General features: G+C 40.6%; 1 protein-coding gene across 1 annotated transcript in view; it reads right to left on the bottom strand.

The window, feature by feature from the left end:
* Positions 1-26,966, bottom strand: part of mdn1 (midasin AAA ATPase 1) — a 178,672-nt gene that overhangs the window by 54,348 nt on the left and 97,358 nt on the right. Inside the window, exons 49-62 of the mRNA XM_067985297.1 lie at positions 22,935-23,155; positions 22,300-22,413; positions 19,770-19,914; positions 18,356-18,477; positions 17,581-17,714; positions 16,046-16,200; positions 13,676-13,796; positions 12,033-12,243; positions 8,279-8,495; positions 6,359-6,488; positions 5,180-5,350; positions 3,785-3,996; positions 1,574-1,964; positions 542-651 (exon numbers count right to left, since the gene is read on the bottom strand). Coding sequence (XP_067841398.1) covers positions 542-651; positions 1,574-1,964; positions 3,785-3,996; positions 5,180-5,350; positions 6,359-6,488; positions 8,279-8,495; positions 12,033-12,243; positions 13,676-13,796; positions 16,046-16,200; positions 17,581-17,714; positions 18,356-18,477; positions 19,770-19,914; positions 22,300-22,413; positions 22,935-23,155 — 2,454 coding nt within the window. The remainder of the gene's footprint in view (positions 1-541; positions 652-1,573; positions 1,965-3,784; positions 3,997-5,179; positions 5,351-6,358; positions 6,489-8,278; positions 8,496-12,032; positions 12,244-13,675; positions 13,797-16,045; positions 16,201-17,580; positions 17,715-18,355; positions 18,478-19,769; positions 19,915-22,299; positions 22,414-22,934; positions 23,156-26,966) is intronic.

The raw sequence follows: 26,966 nt of genomic DNA, 5'->3' as shown, positions 1-26,966 counted from the left end.
CAACAAGCCTATCAACAGTTCATAACGCCTAGCACTGTACCCAACGCCTCCAAGTGCATGTGCTGAAAATAAATTTCACTTGCTCTTCATCCCAACATATCTGCTGATAAAAAGATTGCTTAAAAACTCTGGAGCAACCCTGTAAATCCAAGTATTTATATAATGAATCTATTTAAACATACACAATCTCCCATTAAATCTAGAAATTATTTTGCTGCTTTTAATAGAGCAAAATCTCTCAACCAAGTCAAATAGCTTATATCCCTAATCAATAGCTAGTTTCCAACCTCAAATCATACTGCCATAAAATAGCCAGACACTGAGGAGAAGCTAGGCACAGCCTCACTGGGGGATAGTGGATCACAGGTTCAGTCACTCAACCTGCTCTGTTGCACCCACAGGCAACCTGAAACACGTCTTCAACCAGTCTGCTTGACTGGGGAAAGTGTAGGGAGTGGGAGACCACATTAAAGGGGCCGTGGATTAATGTAACCACTGATCTATACTATGCAGATGGGCTAATAAATATTTAATTAGGCACCTAATTCGGGGATGACAGTGTCTGTTCTCTCCTTCCTGCATTAGTTCTCGACCGGTCAATAACTGTTCAGACAGGCTCCGGCTCTTCCACTCACTCTGCAATTGTTGCAACTGGGGAGGGGGAAAAAAAGCTATTAGTAGGTAACAGTGACAGAGAGAACAATGATAATAAAACAAAAACAGGCAGCCACAAATATCTGCTTTTACCAAGCTATTCAACCGTGTGCCTGATCACCTGTATCATCCCCAAATGTTTTCCATGAGTTAAGAGCAGTGACGTGTTTTTATGAACAAGATCAGTTATTTTGCACACAGCAAGATCCAACAGCAATGAGATGAATAACCAATTCATCTATTTTTGGCGGTGTCGGTTGAGGACATCGGGGGGACTGTTTGCACTTCAAATAATGCCGTGGGATCTTTAACACGCATCTGAATCACTACAACAGGTAAATGGGGTCTCAGTTTAACAAGTGCAGTCTTTTATTCTGTGCAGATTATCCTCAATGTACAAGATTAAGAGGTTACAACGCTTACGCAGCTCGAGTGTGCAGAAAGATCAGGTCGCTCTAGTGAGGCTACAGTGAGCTGAGCATTAAAAAGGGAACTGAACATCAAACTTTCTCCTAAACAATAGGCTTAATTTTGACATGTGAGATGATGAAAGCCTCTAAGATTTCAGCAGTGTGCATCAAAGCCCACCCCACACACTAATATGGCAGAGAGGCTGCTGTCATGGGGAAGTTGTTTGATTTGGGGGGTGGGGGGGGAGGAGGGGGCGTGGAAGGGTGGAAGTAATTAACTCAAATTCAAATAAAAGTTCAAAATGAAAGATAAACTTGCACATGGAGCAGGCTATAAGACAAAGCACCAGCATGCAGGAAGAGTAAGGCACAGGAGATAAAGTCACTGTGGTAAATGCCACAATGTTGTGACATAAATGCTCAATATCCCAAAGGGCATCACTGACAATTTGTGACAGTCACCTGTTCCAGTAAGTGAATACTGACAAAATAAAATGAAGATGACTGACCTCCTCATTGATGTAATTCAGCTTGTACAGCTTTTTGACAGCAGGATCAAACTTGGTCTGAGGTGTCCAAATCTGAATTTGTAGCAATCCCAGGTTTACCCATAGACAGCCACTCCGGGCCTGCTCTGAAAGGCTTCTAAAATCCTTCTCTTTACCCACAAACTCCTGTATGCATGTCACAAGTAGTGAAACAACATCTTCAGGCAGTACTCCCTGCCCAACAAGATCGCTGAGCAAACTCCGAATTCGGCGACTGGCTGTGCTATTTTTGTCAAAGGTAACTTGGTCACAGGTCTGTAAATATTCATCCTGTAGTTCTTGTGGCAAAAGATCCTTTACTGCATGGAGCTGTTTATGTAACACTATCCGCTGCAATCTGGAATTAGTGAACCTGCAAACAAAGTACCAAATACTCAAGTTTTTCAAAGCTTGTGAATGACATTTAAAACTATTATTTGGTCCTTAAACTGAGTTTATAGCTTATGAATTCAACAGCAATGCTACAAAAAGTCTTCAGAATAAGTGCAAATCAACAGTAACTGGCTTTATTACAATTACTATCAATGTTCATTTTCTGATCAAAAATAAAACCTATAAAAACATGTTAGGCCTATGTCTATATCAGTGAACAGCCCCACATAGTAACAAGTGGTACAGTGGGTTTTGAGACATCCTGAACTAAATTACAACACAGGCCCCAGAGTAGAAGGACAATGTGTTTAGCCTCTATACCACACAGTATGCTACATGCTTATGCCCACTGAACTGACACACACCCTCTGAGCCCAATTTCAATTTGGAATCTGGCTAATTAACAAAAAAACAATTGTTCCAGCAGCAACATCAGTCACCTTGCAACACAAAATTCAAACATTAAAAAAAAATTGTTTACAATTGTGCAAAAACTGAGCAACCTCACTTGAATTCAAGAATAGATAACGATGAAAATGGCATGGTTATGGGTACAGAGGGATACATTGAGCAGCTACACTGTTTGTATATGAGCTGAAAGTTCAAGTTTAGTATTGGGAGTGAAGCAGATGTTCAATTCCACAAAGTCATCCTCACCATAGCAGAGCACAATCTTTACAACAAAACCGGCTTAATGCAAAACATGGGCTAAAACGAAAGTCAATAATTCCCGAAACACTAAATCCAAAGCAAAATACTGCGGATGCTGGAAATCTGAAATAGAAACAGAAAATGCTGAAGCTCAGCAAGTCAGGCAGCATCTGTGGAAAAAGAAACAGTTAGCATTTCAGGTCAAAGACCTTCCGTCAGAACACATCAACTCTGTTGCTTTCTCCACAGATGCTGCCCGACTTGCTGAGCTTCTCCAGCATTTTCTGTTTTTAAATTCCAGAAACTTTTTATTTCAGTACTTAACAAGCCCTCTCCTTCCATATAGCTGAAGCGGTTCATTAATTTTTTGAGGCACATCTGACAGTTGAGAAGCAGCAAAACAAAAAGCTATTAAAAAAATGACTCTGGTGTACAAATATACCTTTGAATACTGCCATTAGACTTACCCCCTGGGAATTTACAATAGTACCTTAATGCAGAACAATGAAAAGGTCAGTGCTCTCAGCCACATCAGAATCTTCCAACCAGAACCTAGCAGTTTACTTCGTTTCACCCTTCATTGCAGTGCAGCATGAAGCTTGTAAAAGCACCTTGTTACCAAGAGAATCATTCGACAGCCAATTTCAGATTACAAAGCAGAACAATGATCGAGCCAGCCTAAAACTTATTAACCAAATGCAAAAAGGTTAGTGTCAGAAGAAGCAATGCAGAGCAGGGAAGGAATTTTCAAAGTGTATTTCCCTTCCCTCACTTGATTATTTCTCTGCACCATGCACATTCTGTAATTAAAACAGCAGGCGGGACACTGGCTCTTGGGCTTCTCCTAATGACCCCTGATGGGGCGACTTTCCCTTCAATTTCCTCTACTTCCCAGTAGGGAAGCACCTGGCTTCCACCATATGCTTCCGTTGATAGCATAGCTGGGATGGGGAGTTCAGCTAAACAGAGATACTCCCTCACCCGCCACTGTGCCAGAGATTTATTTTTACATTAAATTTTCATCCCAGTTCAGGTCTTTGTTTTGAAACATCTTTTTAAAATATCCTAATAAATGAATGCACGTTATTTTCAAATACTACTTCTGACGTAAAAGGAGCCAAAAGCAAATATGCCATTTCTGTGACATACCTGAATTCCGCTAAGGAACCAACAGCCATGTTGGTCCATAACACGGAGCTGACTTCTTGCAATTGCTGAGTCCGCTCCAGCCACTCTCCCAGAGTCACATGGGACGCCATCACACCAATTCCACTGACAGCCCCAGAAGTGCTTTGATTGCTGTTGATCAGAATCTCGAAGAAACACTTCGACTGGACAGCTCTACACAAAATGCCAGGACCCTATCAGAGGGAAACAAAAATATTCTCCGTACAATAAGCACATCATTTGCAAAAACTTGTTTCAATTAACAAGCAATCGTTCTAATTTGTTTTTGCACAGCAAGTTTCCCTTCTGTTTAAAGAGAGAAAGGAGAAGACAGACTGAAGATAGGGCAAGGCCATAGAAGAACTGAAAGGAAAGACAAGGATTTTAAACTGGAGGTGTTGCGGTACAGGGAGCCAAGGTGAGTCAGCGAGCACAGGTGTGATGGGCCAGCAGGACAGGATAGTGCAGCAGAGTTTTGGATAGTTGGAATTCATAGAAGGGGTGTGATAGAAGATCAGCAAGGAGAGGATCATAATTGTTGAGTCTGGAGTGGACAGTTACATACAAGAGTTGCAGCAGAACTGTTGATGTGGGCAATATTGTAGAGGTAAAAGTAGGTGGTCTTTGTGATGGAGAATATGGGGTCTGGAACTAAGCAAAGGATTGAACAGAATGATGCAGTTGCCAACAGTCTGGTTCAAACTGAGCAAGTTGCCAGAGAGGGTGATGGAAGTAGTGGCAGGGGAGCGGGGGCTGAAGGCAATGGCTTGTCTTTGATGAGCTGGACGAAGTAAAGACTCATCCAAGACTGGAAGTCAGACAAGCAATCTGACAGTACAAATCAGTCAAGGGTTCAGAGGTAGTGGAAGTAGAGATGGATGTCGTCAGCATACATGTAAATACTGGCCCTGTGCACAAGGATAATGCCTCCAAAGAGCTTCCTGTAAATAAACAAGTGGAGGTGAAGGATGGATCCTTCAGGGACACTGGATGAAACGGCACTAGATGGGAAGAGAAGCAATTGTTGGAGATCCTTTGACTACATTCAGACAGGCAAGAGTAAAACCAAGTGAAGGCAGTCCCACAGAGTAGGGCAAGAGGAGCATGGCATGCCAACTGTGTTAAACACCGCAAAGAAGTTGAAGAGGAAAGATAAAGCACCACGCTCACACTCAGGATGTTGTTCACTAGGTCTGGCGCTGCTGCTCTTGAATACTCTGTTTAGAATTTAATGGTGCACAGGTTGAACATGACCATCATTTGCGTAACTATTCTCTTACCAACTCGGTCAGTCCACACAGTATTCATTGTGTTAGGCGGCAGTAATATAAATAACTTGAGGGCACTAGGTTTAACATACAAAAGAAACAAACAAACCTTTAAGGATTTGTCCATAAGAGCTTCCGGCAACCAGTTGTCATCTACAGTCACAGGGGGTTTCCATGTCAGCCAATAGTGGGGATCTGTTGTCACAGAACTAGTCCAAAATGCTCCAAATATAGTTGACAGCAGTTCTGAACACAGCAAATTTAATTCTTCAGGCGAGCACTGGGATGTGAAAACATTAAAATTGATTTTATAAGCTGAATCTTAGTGCAAATAACTCAATAGGCAAATATTCTCTCCATTCTTTCACTGGCCATATCTTTTACGTGGACTTTTTTAAATATACAGTAAAGCAGTTTTACTGATCTGACTGTCATATTGGACAGACAGTAAAAGACAGCACTTTGGATGCCTTCAATACCCGATATTTCAGGAATTAATTTGCTGGGTAACATGCCAATTGGACAGTGATGATCTAAATGCAATCATCCAATTGGATATTAAGTAGTCAGAGGTGGGTCAGCCAGGTAGCCAAATATGCCTTATTGTTGAGGTCAACCGACTCCAGTTCACAACACAAAAACTTTCCATTATGGCTACAGTGCAGCAAAATGATGGAAAACCAAATAAGGAGGCAATTTTGGCCTTCAATCAATTCAGGTCATCCTAAATCCAACACAGGACACCTGTGCTGATGTACTGTGGCTATTAGCAGGAGGCAGTTATACATAGACCCTTTAAGGCTGCACTTAATATCATTTCGATATTCAAACTAATTTAGAACAAAGGATGCTTCAATGACCACCGGAGGCCTCCATTTTTAATTATCTGTTAGCATCCAGATATATTTACACAAAGATATTCAAATTTTTCTATGATTTTTCTTACTTGAAATGAGGAACATCAGCACTGAGGAACTAACACTTTCCAGAACCCATCACTGATATCAGGAACTCCCAAGTCAGATATTGCACAGCCAAATGCAGAGTAAAGTTCCAAATGTAAGCATTCAAATTTAACAGCACCAAGCTCATGCTCACAAAAGGTGTTTTTTTTCCATTCTCCCCTCAAAATCTAGCACTACAATGTGAATAATTTCTATATTGCATAAAGGGGCAGGACAATGGGACCTACAAAATGCTTCTTGTGATGCCCAGATGAAGATATCAAAACAGAATTATATCAGAGCATTTGAAAGTGGACCTTGGCCAAGTGTCTTTCTGTGCTCACCTTGTCATCATGTGCCAAGTACCAAAATCCTCGAAGTTCTCGAGGAGCAGTCGGAGTTGATCTCAAGCAGAATGTTATTAATTGACGAAGCTCAGCACGCAGCATTGACTGATCCGATTTCGTCCTGGTGCTGTTGGAGATAATGCATGTAGAACTTTACTATGTTAAGGCACTTAATAAATGCTCTTAAGTTATTAATATTCAGCCAATCTAGATCTTTTTGTAAAAAAAATAAAATTAATTTACTGCTCATCAAGCTGATATGAGACATGAGTCCACAAGAATTCTATTCATATACTAAATTTATTTGATTGTTAATAAAAGAAAAAATGAATATAGTCAATCATGGGCATGATATGCTGTTGGTAATATATTTTTTCACCTTCCTATATACACATGCAAATTAACAATGCAATGATCCACATATCGGCTGCAACTATACTGGATGCAATAATCCATTTGTACCCCCTTTGATGCTACAGAGAATCTCAAAACACACTCTTCCCAATCTCTTGGTAATTGATTGCTGTCTGGAGCCTTGACCAAGCAGGAAAGATTAGAATAATTCTATTAAACAATTAAATAAAACCAGAAAGTTGTATTATGTTCTAAGCCTCCTGACTTTTTGGTACCAAAAGTTTAAGGTAACATTGCAATACATGACTCAAATACTAAATGCCAGGTAACAGAAATTCACTACGCATCATTTCGGAATTGCACATTTTAAAATACATTTATGGCTACAGAACCAATGAGTCAAAAACAAACTGGACTAATCAATGTTATAAACAAGGACAATATGGTGACAGAGCAGGCTGACAACCAACACTGCGACATGGAGTGGTGGAATGCAGTGTTCAATCCTCCACTTCAAATTCTTGATCTCAGCCATGTCACCGTGTTAGTGGTAAGTGTTGGTGCTTCCCTACAGAGGAAGATGGGGGAAAAATAAAAGCTGGTTTGGAGCTACACCAGAAGCAACACAGAATTAGGTTTTCCACCGTGCGTCTCAATACAGCTAATGCATAACCAGGAAGAAATATGGAGAGCGCGAGCGAGAGAGCGAACTAAAAAAAAGGCGATTATCTTGCAAAAAAAAACTACTGCACTGGATTTTGCTTTGAGGGGCAAATGAACTGCACCAGCCGTTCGTTAGACTTTGAACTAGGAACCTCACGCCATTCAATACATTTGAACAGGGAGCCAGACGGTGAGATACCATTTTTGCACAGCTTACAGGAGGAGCATTGCATCTCAGAGCAACTTCTGGATTTCCATGTTTAACTGCACATGTACGGTTGCTGGAAATTGCTTTCCGATTTGCACATAAATAGAGCTGTCAGCCTCACCGTTATTTTCATAGCAAAATCCGGCCCAATATCTCATGTTTTACACCAAGTCACTTTCAGTGCTCTGCAGAACAATTTTTCCACTGTTTTGAAACACCTACTTGGCATTAAAATTACAGGCAGTCACAACTCACATTATCAAATCATATGATTGTTAGGGCTGTAAGTGTCCATAATTTCTAATTTAAACCCCTAAAAGGGATTTTCCAATTGAAGGACAAAAGCTATTCCACATTGAAAAGAAAGTGTCACCAGAGCCTGCACTGCACATTTAAAGAGAACCTAGAGGCTTAGAGTGGGTGCCCTTGCTACCTGCAATTTGAAATTGAAGTCAGCCAGGTCAGGGTGGGAAAGGAGTGGGTAAGTCTCCTGTTCCATCTTAACGAGTTAAAATAGAGGCTAATATATCATTTGACTTACCACGAGCTATGGAAGATGTAAAATTCCATATTGACTGGTTTACCATTAAGTTCCCTCTACCTCCCCGCTTTGCACTGCCTTCTGGGTCATGGCAGTTGTTTATAGGAAGTGATTCTTCAACTATTGAAGAAACCCACGGCCTTTTGCTTACCTCGAGACTAAAGATCCATCCAGAAGGTCTGCCACCACTTTAAACTTGCAGAGTAACGCCAGATACTCAAGTGCAGGCCATAACTGAACCCTGCTCGACAAGCGATTCAAACAGGCTCCATCCAGCTGAGGTAGGCACACCTCAATACCTTTGGAGTCCAGAAGACCCTGAGATTTCATTGCTGAAGTTTGGGAGTCTACCACACACTGCAATACATCTGTAGCAACAAAGCAAAATATATTATGCTGTAGCTGTTTAAAATTAACTAATTGAGAATTTATTTCAAAGAAACATTTGTAGTGTTGATTTTTTTTTTGACATAGGCATAATCTCAGAATTCAGATGATGATTTGCCTTCCCCCCCCCCCCCCCCAACAGGATATACCCACGTTCTGGAATTCAGTTGCCTAGCCACTCTACCATTGCCACCTGACTTCAAAGACCACTTAAAAACCTATATCTCTGACCATGTCTTTGATCTGGCTATTCACATTCCTTCACTTCCTGCTTGACAGCACCCTCTCCCTCTTTTAAAGTGCTCTGGCCACTATTTCACGAAGGGTATTGTATTATTGATAGTTATTACTGGTGAGAAACTCTGCTCTGTTCAAGCTTAGCCACTTGAGTTCTCTCTTCGGGGGTGGGGGAGTGGGAAGAAATTATCTGGTTCTTGCTTCTTGACTCTCACAGCCTACCTATAACAACAAATACCTGTTGACAATATTTCCCCTATAGACCTGGTCTCCCTCTTTAGGAGTAGGAGTTATGGTACACAAGTTTCACGAGATGAACTAAATGGAGAAGAAACTTGCATTACATACTGCAAGACCAATTCTCCCAATATAAAATTTCCATGTAAGAGATGAATATTTCCATCAACTCTAGGGGAAAATGCAAGATCTTGGCACTATGCAGTGTATCTTACTTATATAATGTTTCTCTCTCCTTCCCATTGTGTTAACACACTGTAGTCCTTTGACTGTAGAAAGCAACAGGAAAATGAAGAAACAAGAGACTACTATCAAATATACTTTTGAAGAGTTTCACCAACTTGCATTTATATAGCACCTTTAACATAGTAAAATGTCCCAAGGCACTTCACAGGAGCATCAAACAAAATTTGACACCAAGCCACATAAGGAGATTAAAGAATTATGACATAGGCTGGAAGATAGCTTTGCAAATGGAGGTTGAATGTCTTTCAAAGAATGAGGAACCAAAAATCCAACAACTCCCCATCAATAACATGTCATTCACATAACAAAAAGGTATTTTACAGGAGAGTGATGGACAATAAACAAGAAATAGGAGAGGAATTAGAGTCAAAGTTGGTCATTTGGAGGAGACTTTGGAAGGTGGAATGAAAAGCAGAGTAGATGTTTCAAAAGGGAATTCCTGAGTACCAGGGTGACTGAAGGGTCTGATGAGGGGGAAGGGATTTCCATTAGATCAAAGTCAGATGAAGAATGCAAGTCATATCTAGGGCTGAAGATAAACGTAAAGGTTGGATGGAGTGAGCATGGACTGGGGGGAGGGGAGGCACAGAGATGCGAAGTTGAGGATTTTAAGTAACATCCAGAGGACTTTGGCAAGGACAGGGAATATACATGTACGACACCCTGAATGGGATAGGATTCGAGTCCCAGAGTTCTGGATGAGTCGGAGTTTAAATAGGGTGGAACTAAGGAGACTGCCAAGAAAAAAACTAGAGAAATCAAGCAATGAGATTTCTGGTGGAGAGGTGAAGATGATGTGCTGGTCCAGAAGTGGAAGTGATCAGTCTTGATGGATCAGAGGTGGAGTTTGAAGCTCTGTTCATCAAACCACCACATCAACACAACTCCATAAAACAATCCACAATTCAGCAATCTCACTCAACAGCTGAAAGATGGCTCTATACCAGAAATGGAAAATTTATACCTGTCAAGTTAGATAAAATCATGTTAGGAAAGAGTATGGGGAGCTTTACTCTGCATCTGATTTATTCTATTCCTGGCCTAGTGCCCAAAATAGAAAAAAATGTTTCATTCCCCAGCACTCAAAGATACAGCACAGAAGGAGGCCATTCAGCCCAACATACCTATCCTTAAACTGAACGAGTACAAAAGTTCATAGAGACCGAGTCGAATACAGGGAGTTTGGACATTGGCACTCTAAAGTATCTGTTGATACTCTACATACAATAAGGTACGGTTGACCCAGTGCAGTATTGACATGGCAAAGTCACGAGTGAGTGGGTTCCACCTGGTTTGTTTTACGTTGTTCACTACAACAAGGTCACTAATACATTATGGATCTTTGAAAGGCGGAGTTCACCAGTAAGCAGCCGTTGAAGCCCATTTAAGTGCCAGGAGATCTATGGAATGTATCCACATTACTTGAGATTGATACTATGAGGGGCATCAGTCAGCATGGCAAGGGTATTGTAAATGTAGTCGGTCTGCTCAGTAAGCCTGTCTTCAGACCACTATCTTAAGTCATTAGTCACCTCCTGGTTGAACCAGATAATGGAAAGTGTCTCAGGGACTATCATATGACAAGGTTAGAATGGTCCAATGTACAACATGTTAAAATGACTGCTGCCTTAACCCCAGGCTTCATATACAATGAAGAGTCAAAATCCTGCCAGGAGGTTAATTACACAAATTGAATGGTCTTGAAACAATTTAGTGGTTCCAAGATAATACACAAGAGTGTGAAACCAGGTGCCAGTGATGGGTAAGCCTGCAATGGCTGGGACATATCTTGATCCATGAGGAAGCCTGATCTCACAAGTAAGATCGTGCAGCTGCTGTCCAGCTGGTCTCGAGTTTAAGAAGTTCCCATTCATCTAAGCAAGTTTCCTGCTGCAATACGGAGGCTGCACTACAGACATACTTTGAACACTTTGGGTGCAGATGTCAGGCCAAGTGGAAGAACCTTGTACGGGCAATGAACTTTCTTTACATTAAGCTGCAGATGCGAGCTGTGGGGCTCATGAATGCCAAAGTAAACTGAGAAAAGGAAAGAACTTGCATTTATCGTGCCTTTCACGATGTCAGGACATCCCAAAGCGCTTTGCAGCCAATGAATTACTTTTGCAGTGTAATCACTGTTGTAATATAGGGGAAGTGCACACCCTGGAGCCCCATCGTCATCTCCAGACATCGCAACATTAACACTCAAATTATCTGCAGTATTATCCTAAACATCCCCTTCAGAATGAAGGATATCAAAACACTAGGTTCCAGATGAGTCAAAATTCTTCAGTCCTCGTAAAGATTATAAAAAGTGGAAGTAGAATCTTCAGTTTTCCTGGCCCACAGCAGAAATTTCCCCATCTCTAGGGCCAAAAACTTTTGGGAACAGGCACACTAATTAACCAGAGAAAAGCACTCCTCTGAATCTCCAGGGAGGCCCTATGAATTGAAGGGTATAAGCTCCCAGCAGTCTCTTCCACCCAAAGACAAGATACTATTCTTCTTAAATTATTGAGCACAGCTCCATCAGTATCAGCCAGGAAGCAGCAACAGTGACCAGAGCAACCATCTTTCTGTACCCTTGCTGACCTCCTTGCCCGGATCTTTTGAATCCACATGTGAAACCTACTCTGGCACAAAAAGATCATCTGCCTTAAAAGGTCAACATCAGACTGTGTTGATTGAGGCATGCAACTTCTCGATTATACCCGGATTAGATTTTAAATTGTCAGTGCTTAATTTAATTCAAGATATTCTAATGCATTAGACTTTTTTTTAAAATAAAAGAACCATACCAGTGTCAGATTCTGCCAAGTGATTTGCTCTAAGTACGAGGCCCCAAGCCAACAGCAAGCGGTTCTTGATATTCCAATCAGTGGCAGCTGCTTTTATTCTATACAGTTGCTCTTTCCAAGTCAGGTCCATCATTTTTGGTCTCAATCCCAGCACGTCCAGGACAGAACTGATTATCTTGAGTTTAGATGAACATTCCACAACAGATTCAACCTAAGGAAGAAAAAGTATCTTTTACTTTTACTCAATTTATAAGCTTTGTGTCACAGCCTTGCATAAGATGGGGCAATATTTCTGCATTAGCAGAGCAGGTAATCATTCTAATGGATTAAGCTAACCTTATGATCTCTGGATTAAAACTGATAAAATGAATTGTGGGAATTTTTGAAGTGAAAAGTTAATGTTCAGACAGGCAAGCTGACTACACTATTTTAGGACTGCAACAAAGACAGAGAATTAGTTGGCCACTACATTATTAAACACAGATTTTAAGACTCAAGAAAAAAACACTATAAATCTGCACTATAAAATGCAATGTTAAATGAGTGCCTAATATCCATCATTTAGTCAGTTTATAAATTTGTGAACTAGGCCAGCAGTCTTGTGTAATTAATAAAGTTGACTACTGGAACGTCTTCACAAGATAAATAAATATGCATGTAACAAACGCTCACTGAATACGTTTTCACCAGTCCATTATCAACTAACCTACAATTCAAAGAGATCCGACTTTGTAAATCCCTTGAATTTGCAGCAAGGTTTAACTGCTTTATTTAGAAAGGACAGTAGCTTAAAGTAATTTAAAAAAAATATACCCAGTAGATTATACTCCTACTTTCAACTGCAATTTTTTTTTTAAAGTAAAATGTACTGTTAGTGTATAACATGCCTCAACTCTCCCTCCACCCAACACTTTAGGCCTTGGGGCTATTTAAGTATTTGATCATGTGGTCTCAAGAGCAACAGTGCAGCAGGAAAGCTTAAGATAGTCAAATGCACGCAGATGTAGGGCAATGGGCAAGAGTTCCAGGTGACTGAAACCAACCTTTGCTGGAAAAAAAAAACAAGTGAATTTGGCAAAAAAAGCCAAGCGCAGGTGGTAGGCAACTTTTGCAGATTTAAGGAAAGTTTGCTGTCACTGCACAAAAAAATTTAAATAAAAAAAAAGTTGGTTTTACCATTCGAGTCTCAGGCAAAAAGTTTTTATTGTAGTTATCTGTATACTTTTCACCCAGGGATTCTTGGTGGTGGAGCACAGGCGAAGTGCACATTAAAGTGGAAGATTTACAGCCTTTCCCACGATTGTACAATAATTTGCTTCAAATATAAAAAGGAAAAGGTATTTTAAGTTATAATTCTACTTGATCTGCACTTCAAATAGTTCAAAAATTTGAAACATTCTGAAATTTATACTTTAACTTTGGTTCAGGTTATACAGAAACAGAAAATTTTCCTCTAAATCTGGGAGTTGCTGATCCTCTCTACTTGCCGTTTTGATCACCTGGAGCTTTTGCCCAGTGGCCCACAACTCTGTGCATCTGACTATCTTAAGCTTTTTTGTTCCACTCCAACTTTGGTGTAAGTTATACAGCAAAAAATCAAATATTCCACGAAAGAAAACAAACCAATATTAGACTTCACCAACCTTGAATGGAAGAGGGCGACCCAATGATTTCTGCATTCCCTTCACGCTGGCAGTTATTCCACCAGGACTAGCCAGATGGCTCTGCAGGTTATCTGAAATTGTGCGAATTTCTTGAGAAATTCTGAAAACACAAATAAACCCCTACTTAAAAAAAGGCATTCAGCCATCCATGAAAATTTTGAAGACAATTAAACACTATGATCCCAGGACAAAACATTTCAGTTTAATGATGGCACAAATATGTGATTACAAATACAAATAATTGTAAACAATTTTACAACACCAAGTTATAGTCCAGCAATTTTATTTTAAATTCACAAGCTTTCGGAGGCTTCCCCCTTCGTCAGGTGACAAAGGGGGAAGCCTCCGAAAGCTTGTGAATTTAAAATAAAATTGCTGGACTATAACTTGGTGTTGTAAAATTGTTTACAATTGTCAACCCCAGTCCATCACCGGCACCTCCACATCATAAATACAAATAAGGCTACGGACCAAATGCTGGAATATGGGATTAGAGTAGACAGGGCTGATGGCCGGCGCGGACACGATGGGCCGAAGGGCCTCTATCCGTGCTGTATGACTCTATGACTCTATGACATCACCTGTGGTTGGTTCATAGGTAGTTTGGGCCTGAACCAAAGAGAAATCAAGGGTAGGGTGGGGGAGTTGGGAAGGGGAAGGAAACAAACCCTCATATGCACCAAGAACATCACATCAGAGGAGCAGATTGGTATCAACCCCTGAACCAGAGAGATAAAAAAGTAGAGACCAACCAAACCCAGGGAAATCCAAAATGGCGAGCCCAGAAATCTGCAAAGCAAGCCCTTTTGATACCAAGACCTTATGAAACACCCTTCATCAGCTCTCCATTGTAGTTAATACCTCCCAACTCTATAGTATGGGTAGCAGTGCCACAGCTGACAATAAAAGTGACATTTTCTCTACAATTTACTGCAGGTCACAATCATCTCGCTATATTCAATTTTTTTTAAAAACCTAAAACTTTCTCTTAATTATTCTTCTGTTTCCATATCTTTTGCACATTTCTTATTTATTCCCCTTTTCCTTTCATTTTCTATCCCACCTCTGCTTTGCTTGTTCACTTATTTCTTGCTTTGGTTTTAATGCTGTCCATCTCCCTCCAAATTTCTTGTTCAGTATTTTCTTCATTTCTGCTTTATTTTGTATTAAATGTTTTTTCGATCTCACCTTCTGTCTTTTTCCCAGTTACTTTATTTCTTGCGCTATTTTGGCCGTTTCCACTGACCAATACTTCCAACTGTTAAACCTCAACCCCACTGCCCCGATCACAATCTTATAATCTAAATTTATTTCCCTTTTGTCTCTACATGTTGATTTTATGCAGCAGGACGGAGAGTTTACTCGTACTCCTTAGCAAAAGCAAACTATATCATTGCTACTATTCCTTTTAAGGATTATGGATAACATCCACCTCCCTCAGAGATAATAGGACAAATGCCCTCTACACTATTAACTAACTGTTTGCTCAAACAAAATTTATAATTACGCAACATTTCCTTAATAAAAATAGTAAAATGAAAAATTACATAACATATAGCCTTCCTAACAGGCAATAGTAACATTCACCAAAACATACTATTCAAGATTACTTGTGGTAGAAAGAGCTACATACATTAATATTTTTTTTAAAAAAAAACTCAAATCCACTAACATCTACATCAAAATCAAATTCAGTAAGATGTCTATTATGTGGGGTCAGACAACAAGGAATGTTTAGCTGCAGATCATTGCCCACATAGAAAATCTGACACTGCTACCCATACAATCTGGGGTTTGGAAGCATTAGCACCAATGGAGATTTCATGAAGGGTGTTTCAGAGTCCTGGTGTAGCCAGGGCTTGCTTTGCAAATTTCTGGGCCAGATATTGCAGATGTCCCTGGATTTTGGTTGGTTGTTCTGCACTTTTTTGTATCTCTGGTTCAGGTTGATGCTAAATCTCGGTGCTAATTTTTTTTAAATTGGCAAAATGCTAGTGACAGAATGGCAATGTTAGCAGTCCTACCACCTACATATGTCAAACTTCAATTTCTTCACTATTATTTATAACAAAAAGGGAAACAAACAAGCACTGTTAATTTAGAATGCAAAAAGATTTCCAAGAACAGAAGATACCAGAGTCAGAACGTCTGCAGCCTCTTAACTGCTTCAACCATTACGTTACAAAAACTCAAACTTTGACTCAAGAGGCAAGAATACTCTGAGCAAAGTCGACAGTTAAGGCTTAAATGCTATTTTGAATTTGAAGAAGCAGCTACCAAATATGGAATACTGCAACAGAATTATTTATGCAGTCAAAGATGTTAGACATAAATTATACTTATTCGTACTGAGTAAAGCCTGATAGCTGTCTCAGAAGATCTTTCAGGAGGTATTTCATGACCCAATGCCAGTGGAGTGAGAGCAGCGCTATGCCCCCAGTATCTGCAGTGACTCTGTCCGATACCACCCAGAACCGATCCCGCCACAAAGTGTTGCACAGCACCTAAGGAGATCAGAAAATAAGTTACTGCCACTAAAGAATGCCTTATTATTGAGGTTGGTCAGTTAATAGAGATCCAAGTTTTCAGTGTCTCATTTTTGGAACCCATATCTATTATGATTTTCAACAAAGTTGTACCGCTTGCAACTGTTCAAATTTTCCAACATATCTATCAATAATATTCTTTAAATCTTACATCTGCATGTACATTATAAATTGCAATCCACATTTGTAATGGAAACTAACAATCCCGTCACATTGTAATTACACTTTCCTGACAGTGGTGTTCTAGTGTTAGTCTTGTATCTTCCAGCTCCCCCGCCTGTACTGCAGAGAAACTACTATGCTCCAACCAATTTGACTTCTCTGCTTCCCAAACCATTGCAAGTGTTGCCATTTAACTATATACACATTAAAATTTTACACAAAAATAAGGACAGAATGCATGACATTAAAATGGAGATTAATAGATAAAGTAAATGGGATCCTGGGCTTTATAAAAATAGAGGCATAGAGTACCAAAGTATGGAAGTCATGATGAACCTTTAAAAATCACTGGTTCAGCCACAACTGGAGTATCGTGTCCAGTTCTGGGCACCACAATCTAGAAAAGATGAAGGCCTTAGAGAAGTTGCAGGAGATTTACTAGAATGATTCCAGGGATGAAGGACTTTAGTTACATGGACAGACTGGAGAAGCTGGGGTTCTTCTCCTTGGAACAGAGACGGTTGCGAGGAGATTTGATAGAGGTATTCAAAATCATGAATGGTCTAGACAGTAGAGAAAGAGAAACTGTTCCTGTTGGCAGAAGGGTCAAGAACCAGAGGACATAGATTTAAGCTGATTGGCAAAAGAACCAAAGGTGACATGCGGAAAAACTTTTACACAGCAAGTAGTTAGGATCTGGACTGCACTACCTGAGGGGCTGGTGGAAGCAGATTCAATCTCGGCCTTCAAAAAAGCGAACTGGATAAGTACTTGAAAGGAAAAAATTTGCAGGGCTACATGGAAAGGGCAGGGGAGTGGGACCAGCTGGATTGCTCTTGCATAGAGCTGACGCGGAGTCGATGGGCCGAACGGCCTCCTTCCGTGCTGTAACCTATAAATTACATCTGTACACCCTCATTGAATTAAACCCTGCCCTCTAACCACACTTCATCTGAAGGCGACATTGGCCTTAACTCACCATGTGCAATGCTACGGAAGATCAACTGGTCAATATTCAAAGTTACAGCTTACAACTGAGATTAGGGATGGAACTTAATCAGAAACTGCACAGCAGTTACAGAATGCAATTATCCTTGCTCACACTGACATGAGTTGGTCTTCTTCACATACGACATCTTTACAAGATGCAACTCAAAGACAGCGAGCAATACTTGCCTCATGGAAGACATGATCTTCCAGGTCAGAAAACTGAGACTTTATGCACTGCACCACACAGGCATCCCAGACTTCAAAGAAAGCAGCAAGATGAGCCAAGACTGGATGAGGCAGATTATCAAAGTTTATCATTCCTAAAAGAATGAAACAAAGCCTTGTTTAAAATTTTAGGCTTAAGCTATTCCTTTCCTTGCATATAGCAATCTCTACATCATTTCTGTAGAACTATTCTTTTTAAATAGAATACCCAACTGGCACAAGAAATATTCTAAACATAGCAGGATCAATCAGCTAGTTTTACACAATTTAACAGTAATTTAAGCATCACTTCTCATCAACCAAGATTCTCCTTAACAGCTCACAAGGTCGGGGATACACTGATTGATAATGTGACAGATTCTGTTATTGCACCTGGATATAGCGCAGAGTGGAAAATCAGAGGGGGAGGATCACACACCCCTAAGTTAACCCACCTGATTTTAAATTAACGGACAGAAAAATCAGGCAGACTTCATTACAGATAGGAGATCTTCCCTGCCTGTTTATCCTCCATGCACTGTGCCCAGTGAAATACATCAAATAAAATACCAAAAAAATCTGCCCCATAATATTCGGAAAGTTCACAAGTATGAGAATCAATAAAACATCAACTTCAATTTTATTACCAACAATGGAGAAAAAGAATAAAATGTTATGAAACACAAGGAGCCATTTTCCTTCCTGCATTCCCACTAGTTTTAAAATATAGGTGTTTTACAGGAGTTTGTTTGGTTACCTTTACGAAATGCAATAGATATCCTCAAAGCACTTCGCCTGCCTGATTTTTTTGCAGCATCAGAAGCCAGTGTTGTCTTCTCCATATATCCTCTTTCCTCTCTGTTCATCAGAAGTGTTATCCTACAAAATTGAACCAAAACATGAAGCAGTCTGTACGCAGAACAAGTGTACGGAGGACCATCATTTCACAAAGGTTCAGAGAGACATTAAAGTCTCTTCAAAATCTGTCAGAATGTTAAGCTGCAGAGTAAGTGGATTCAATGAACGATCAAGCAGACTGCTTTGTCCTGGATGGTGTAGAGCTTCGTGTGTTGTCACAGCTATACCCATCCAGGCAAGTGAAGAGAATTCCATCACACTCCTGACTTGTGCCTTGTAGGTGGTGGAGGCTTTGGGGAGTCAAGACGTGAGCCACTCGCCACACAATACCCAGCCTCTGACTTGCTCTAGTAGCCACAAGCACTTGTGGTTAGTCTAGTTCAGTGACAGGTCAAAGGTAACTCCCAGGACGTTGATGGTGTCGAACTTGGCGATTGTAATGCCACTGAATGTCATGGGGAGGTGGTTATTCTCTCTTGTTGGAGATAGTCATAACCTGACACTTGTATGGCACAAATGTTACTTGCCACTTATCAGCCCAACGTGGATATTGTCCAGGTCTTGCGGCATGCGGGCATACTGCTTCACTATCTGAGGAATTGTGACTGGAACTGAACACTGTGCAATCAGTGAACAGCCCCATTTCTGACCTTATGACGGAGGAAAGATCATTGATTAAGCAGCTGAAGATAGTTGGGCCTAGGATGCAGCCCTGAAAGAACTTCTGCAGCAATGTCCTGGGGCTGAAATGATTGGCCTCCAACAACCAGAACTATCTTCCTTTGTGCCTAGCTATGATTCCAGCCACTGGAGCGTTTGCCCCGATCCCCACTGATTTCAGTTGTACTAGGGTTCCTTAGTGCCACACTGTCAAATGCTGCCTTGATGTCAAGGAGTCACACTCACCTCTGGAATTCTGCTCTTGCATCCATGTTTGGACCAAGGCTCCAACTCTAGAGATGACTGGTCCTGGCAGAACCCAAACTAAGCATTGGTGAGTAGGTTATTGGTGAGTAAGTGCCACTTGATACAACTGTTGACTACTCCTTGCATCACTTTGCTCGATTGGGAGCAAGCCGAGGGGCAGTAATTGGCCGGGTTAGCAGAGAGCTGTACTTTCTTTGCATTCAGTTGTGCCATATAAAGCCATGCATTATATAATATCAATATTTCAACTACAACTGCATAAATGATTATTGGCTGCCGAATTCCCCCTCTATATTGGGTGGGATATAATAGAAAGGAATAGAACCGACAGCCCCTGGTTTCAAATTGGTGAAACCAAAAATTTGAACAAAAGCAATTCCGTTTACCTGTTAGCAATGGAGCTGAGCTGCGCTTGAAGCTCTTTGGAACACTGCAGCCCAGTTTCAAAATCACCAGAATATGCCACAGAATTTAGCAGAATTTCCAAATGCTGCTGGTTCCATCGTGGATCCAAAGGAATTGAGGCGCCCTCTGCAGAAGAAAGATAGATTAGTTACTACAACTTTTACAACCAAAATTTTTTGGCTTGGGGGGTGGCAGCTTGCATTAGATAGCTCAATAGAAAAATACCCTTAACATATCTATTTTCTTGGTTAATTCATTGATGTATTCAAGAGGGGCATTTCAGAATGAGGTCAAGAGGAAAGTCAGCTTGGCTTAATTACCAGCATTCTCACCCAAGTCAGTAGGTCATAGCTTCAAGCCCCACTTTAGGACTTGAGCACATAACCTAGGCTGACATTTACAATACTGAGTGCTGCATTTTGGAAATAGCATCTTTCAGATAAAGGCCCGTCCTGCCATTATAATTGTTCAGGTGGATGTAAAAGATCCTATGATATTATTTGACGAATAGGGAGTTTTTCCAGTGTGTTAGCCAACATTCAACTCAACCACCACCAAAAAATGACTTCTCATTTGCTGTTCATGGGAATTTGTTATTTGGAAATTGGGTGCCACATTTACCCAGTGACTAAACTTCAATAAAGTAATTCATTTGATATGAAGCCTTCGAGTGGTCCTTAGAAACAAGAGAAGGAACAAAATAAATGGAAGTTTTTTTTCCCCACTGTGACTGATGTGAGTGAAAGAAGGCCAAGAAGAAATGGTCAGGTCCACAAGTTAATTCATTGGTGACAAACGTTTGTTAAAAGATGAAAAGAAAATTGTAGGATGTATTTCACATTAATTCATTTTGTGCAGTGCTGCATTTTCTTGGAGTGAGGAAGGCCTTTGTGGTCTCTGGACATTGAAAGGGCTCTAAGTATTTCTAAGATTTTTAATATATGTTTAAGTTTATTTAAGTGCTTTTACTGATGTCGAGCAATGGCAATAATATGAAACCTTGTCATTTGGCAAAACAAGAATGATGAGTCCTGTGGAAAAAGTGTTGTTGTAACATTTCTAGAGAACACAGCCGCTGTATAAAATTTTGAAGTTACTCAAATATAGAAAAAAAACCCGGGCCAATGTCCCAGGTTCAACTGATCAGTATTTTCCAACCCAGTACTTGGTTTTCTACTTCTAGCTCCCACCACTCATGTAAGTGACAGTGAGAGTGCAGGTAGCTAAAGCCATAATAAAAAAAAGTTTGAAAGTTTGATAAATAGCAGCAAACAGTACATCAGTAAAGGAAGCAATGAAAAATTCTCTCAAAACATTGGTTCGGAGGCAGTTCAGGTACTGTGTGCAGTTTTGGGTGCCCCATTATTGAAAACAAATTAAAGCCCTAGAGAGCATAGATTCACCAGTGGTGGGAAACTATAGTTATGAGGAGAGTCTTGAGATGCCAGCACTATTTCCAGTGGAACTAGAGAAGGCTAAGAGGATATTCCATAGAGATTTTTTAAATTATGAAGGGTTTTGATAGTGAATTGGGAAAGATTATATCCCCTGGTTGGAAAAGTCAATGACGAGGTGGTCAATTTAAAATGTCAGAACGAGGAGAGAAGCTAGGAGAAATATCTTTACACAAAGGAACGTTGAGTTTGGAACACTTCGCCACTGAGACTGGTTGGGGCATAGAATACTGCTTTTTTTTTTTGAAGGGCACATTGGACAAATAGCTGAGGAAGAGTATGATGCAGTGGGATTAGTTTTGGACTGCTCAACAAAGAGCTGGCTCAGAGGCAGATTTTCAATTTGCCACCTGGGTGTTAAACCAGCATTAAGGATCAGCCACCTGTTACAGAAACTACTTGGTTTTCATTTAATTGAAAATCAATGGAAATTAAATTCAGGTGGTTTCTCTAATGGGCGGAAGATCCACAATAGCCAGTTTTATGCGTGAGCATGTTGAAAATCTACACCAATGAGTCAACTGGTCTCATTCTTTGCTGCAAACGTCAATGGTTCTAATTTTAAGCACACAGGCCATTCAGCCCAAATGGTCTGTGGCGGTGTTTGTGCTCTACACGAGCCTCCTCCATCTAACCATGTCTGTATATTTTATGATATCCCCTACTCTTTTGCAAACTTTCTAAAGTTTTGGAGAAAAAGCAGACTGACAGAAATGTAACATTGTTACTACACAAGGTTTTTCTCCCCACCACACTTTTGCAGGTATGCACATGATCATTGTCCCATAGAAAATAGTACAGAAATTTTATTTTTAAAAATGTTTCGGCTTGAGTGCAGAAGCTCAAATACTCTCCATAAACATGTCACTACTCAGTGCAAAAAAATACCATTGATGTGTATCTACTTTAAAGTGAAAGGATCCAATTCATGTTAATCATTCACATTTAAATCCATGCAACTTCTTCCCCAATGATGTAATCAGTTCATCGGAAAAAGCAATTCAGATGTTAAAACTAAACAAAAAGCCAATGTCCCAGTTGATCAGGAGTATGTTACCGTTTGAATCAAGCTGCAGTTGCTGAATAACTCCTTTCATTCCTGTGGGCAGTACACTGGAGTAAACTACATTGAGAGCTTTAGCCCCAGCCTCCAGTTGTGCACACACCAACTCTGTAGGTAAAGAAAATGAGCCACATATAATCAAAATTACACAAGAGTCTTGAGTGTACAGAGACAACTCTACACCTAGTTTGAGCTGTTATGTTAACATCCTATACAATGTGCAGAAAATGGAAGTCATCTTTTATTGCTATATAAAGCCTTTACAATTGATCGTGCTGTCCAATGAATTTTTTTTTAAATGTAAAAATCAGGTTTCCAAGTCAGACTTTCATGCATATTTTATATGGAGTGTTCAATGGAAACCATGAAACAATTCAGATAATTTATACACAAGTGCACTTATGATCCAGATTTTAAAAGCTACACATCTTTACCGCACAATATAGGGTACAACTTTCAATTCAACTTTGTGTATAAGAGAACGTTACTCTGACTGTCAATTGGCATTTTAATCTTCAGGTCATGGTGTCAACTGATGACCACTGTTATGCAAAAAATGATTTCATTAACCAGCATCAAACTGACTTGTAAAAAGTTTAAATGGTGCAACACCGATAGCAGTACTCCACCTGGTAGCTGTTTGTGGGTTTTTGCTGTTTGACACAACCACCTGGCCCTTAACAACCAATCTTGATTAGATGCTTTCTCCACGACCAGCCTGACAGCAGCAGGAACCATACAGATCTCATCAGTCACTTGAACTGCTGTCCTATTACCATGGAATAAAAGTCCCTCCATGTTACAGGACTGCAAAACTAGCTCGAGATCAGTCAGAGTCAAAGGTCGAGACCTGAATTGGGGAAGGGGGGACAAAAACATTCGTTACAAACATTGCTCTGCAGAAACGTGCACATGCTGGAGCAGCATTGTCTTTTATTTTATAAATCCACATTTGCTTATGGCTCACTCACACAATCAACCGTAACAATTAATGTAAAACAATCAGATTCAGTAGAACCCACAATGTTAACTTTTTTCAAATCAAATAACTGTCTGCAACAAACACATTAAGGCTACTGATTCTGGTAAGCTGCTCTTCCTTCCCCCACCCCCAAACACACATCCTTTTTGTTCCATCTCGCACCCCTATAGTTTTCCATTCTGGTGAAGCTATGCTCTCTATGGTTTATACGTCCTTTCTATAATCGGGCACCCAAAACTGCTGACTGTTCCCTTAACTGTGGTCCAACCAGTGGTTGGTATGAATTTAAAAATAAGTGAGAACCGATAAATATCCATCTCCAGAAACGTGAAACTCCTCAGAAATATTCTGAGCCATCTCACAGTGGATCTTCCATTAGAGGGTGAACAGTCAGACGCCCAAGCCCCTACCGCTGTGCTGTCTAACCCCAACTAATTGCTGATAATTCCTTGAGTCAGACATCAGCATCACATCTCTCAAAGGGAGTGGGATCAAGATCTCCTTCCAATCAACTTGCTAACTTAGACTACAGCAGTGTTGTTCAACCACGCACACACTAATTTACCTACTGAGGTGGGTTTCATTGCGGCTCGTCATTTGAGCAAAGGGGGTACTTTTAAAAGGGATCATGCTATTCACAGCCATTCTGGTCAAAGTAAACATTTTATGCTGGATTTTATTTTAAAAGATTGAGGCAGTTCCTCCAGCCCATATTATCCAGGGAAGGTATCAGAATTTCTTCTGTTTCCTTGAATCTTCCAATCCGAATACAATTATTGGGTGTCTCAAGAGGCAGGAGCAAATGAAAAAGTTCAAGACCAGAATCATGCCAGTCAGGATAGAGGGGGTGGGGTTACTAAGAGTACCAAGCCAGACTCAGTTCGAGATACTTTCTTTGGTTTTGCTTAGGAAACTTCCTTATTCCCTTCAGGGGAATACTTACACTTTGCTTTGACTGTCTTGAGTATAATTAAAAGGTCACCTGGGCCAACCAGCACAGGGCTGTTGCAGAAATATATAGCAGGGACCCGAGCTGAAAAGTTGCTGTCTTAGAGGAGACACACTGTTACCTTCCTTGGAGATATTGGGGCAATGTTCCCTCTGTTTACATAGAAAATCGGTGCCAGTTACAATGGTAGCTCAGTGCTGGTGAACTCTTGGCACAGAATATAAAAGGGTATTTTGGTGCCAGTCAGTTGCCATTTGATGTCAATGAAGTCATTGGGTCAACTGTAATTATCGCATTCTTCGGAACCATTGATGCCAATTTTTAATTCACTGGCACCAATTTGTGGATGGCTGAATTTCTTGTTCTGAATAATGTAAGAACACAGTGGAATTGTTCTAAACTGATATTTTGTCAGCCAGAGACAAGTATGGAAGCCACGATGTCATGTTTGGGCATTTTATACACCAATCACGAATGGGCCTTTGACAGACATTGGTGCAAAAACGCTACCCCAACTACACTTGTCCGCCAATGCTCTTTTACTTTTGGCTGCTTGATTTACTTTTTACGTTGCTGGCGAGGGAGCATAGGGCTAAATTTCATATTAGCATAACTTATTTCTTCTGTCTGCTTGTCATTAAAAGAACTGCCTAGTTTATTTTCTGGAGGTTCACTGCCTGGTGTGCATACCTTAAGCTGCTGGGAAAACTGAAAAAGAAAAGTTTCTGGGCAAGCTCTTAAAAATCCATAATTTAAGATGAAATTTAGAAATGCATCATTAGTCAAGGACAGGAATTTGTGAAAGGCAAGTTGTGTTTGACAAATATTTTGAAGTATCTAATTGGATAGATAATGGGAACACAGTAGATGTAATGTATTTGCTGATGACATGAAAGTAGGCTGTTCAACAAACAGTATGGAATACTAAGACTTCTGGAAGACAGACAGGTTGGCAGATTGGGCAAACAGGTGGCAGATTCAATTTAATGTGGTAAGTGTGAGGTAATACATATTGGGAAGAAAAACAAAGAATGGGAGGATACACTCAATGGAAGGACAGTGAAGGTGGGAACAAACAGACACCTAGGGATTCAAATAAGTATTTGATGAGTGCAGCTCCAACAACACTCAAGAAGCTCGACACCATCCAAGATAAAGCAGCCCGCTTGATTGGCACCCCATCCACCACCCGAAACATTCACTCCCTTCACCACCGGCGCACTGTGGCTGCAGTGTGCACCATCCACAGGATGCACTGCAGCAACTCGCCAAGGCTTCTTCGACAGCACCTCCCAAACCCGCGACCTCTACCACCTAGAAGGACAAGGGCAGCAGGCGCATGGGAACAACACCACCTGCACGTTCCCCTCCAAGTCACACACCATCCCGACTTGGAAATATATCGCCGTTCCTTCATTGTCGCTGGGTCAAAATCCTGGAACTCCCTTCCTAACAGCACTGTGGGAGAACCGTCACCACACGGACTGCAGCGGTTCAAGAAGGCGGCTCAACACCACCTTCTCTAGGGCAATTAGGGATGGGCAATAAATGCCGGCCTTGCCAGCGACGCCCACATCCCGTGAACGAATAAAATTTTTTTTTTTAAATTCCCGAAAAGTGCAAGTGCAGGTAGATAAAGCCATAAAAAAAGGCCAATGGTATTTTGGGTTTTATAAATAGCAGCATATTGTACAAAACATTGATTCAGGTACTGTGTACAGTTGTGTGTACCCAATTTTAGAAAGAACATTAAAGCTCTAGAAAGCATTCAGCACAGATTCGCTAGGATGGGAAGTTATAGATACGAGACACTATTTCCACTGGAGCAGAGAAGGCCAAGGGGAGATTTAATAGATGTTTTTTAAATTATGAGGATTTTGATGAGTGAATAGAGAAACGTTATTTCTTTTGGTTGGGGAGTCATGAATTAAATGGTTACTAAGAGTGAAGTGACAGGTTAGGAACAATTTCTCGGCACAGCTCGTTGTTGGAGCACACATTCCCTTTGCCACAGGGAATAGTTGAGGCAAAGACCATTGCATCTTTTAAGGGAAAATTGGATAAATATCTGATGGGATATAATAAAAATCAGGAAGAAACAGGGTTATAGGGAAAGCATGGGGCAGTGAGGTTAGTTATGGATTGCTCTAGCAAAAAGCCAGCAGACACAATGGGCCAAAAATCCTCCTCCTGTCCTGCAAACTTGTGGTTCACAGAAACCCGGACTGGTCGGATTAATTAATCAAACGTTGGATCCTCTATTATCGTTCATCTAATTTACTCCTAGGGGCTGGAGACTCTGCCCCAAACTTTGGCAATGAGCAAAGAGATCTGATTCAAGGAAAGAAGCATTAATTGGCCATTAACAAACTGATGCAATAGCAAAGATACAATGCAAAAGACCACCTGAGGTATTGCCTTTCTGAATCTTGATGGTAAGAAATGTTGGTAGTCAGAGGGATTTGGGTGTCCTTGTACATGAATCAAAGTTAAGTTAATATGCAGGTACAGCAAGCAATGAAGACAAATGGTATGTTAGCCTTTATTGCAAGGGGGTTGGAATATAAGAGCAACAGGGTCTTGCTGCAATTATATAGGGCTCTGGTGAGACCATACCTGGAGTACTGTGTACAGTTTTGATCTCCTGACCTAAAGGAAGGATATGCTTGCCTTAGAGGGGCTGCAACGAAGGTTCACTAGATTGATGCCTGGGATGAAAGGGTTGTCCTA

Source organism: Heptranchias perlo, chromosome 5 (genome assembly GCF_035084215.1).
Source record: "Heptranchias perlo isolate sHepPer1 chromosome 5, sHepPer1.hap1, whole genome shotgun sequence".
NCBI lineage: Eukaryota > Metazoa > Chordata > Chondrichthyes > Hexanchiformes > Hexanchidae > Heptranchias > Heptranchias perlo.
The sequence above is the reverse complement of the archived record's forward strand: the minus strand, read 5'-3'. Positions and strand labels throughout refer to the sequence as shown.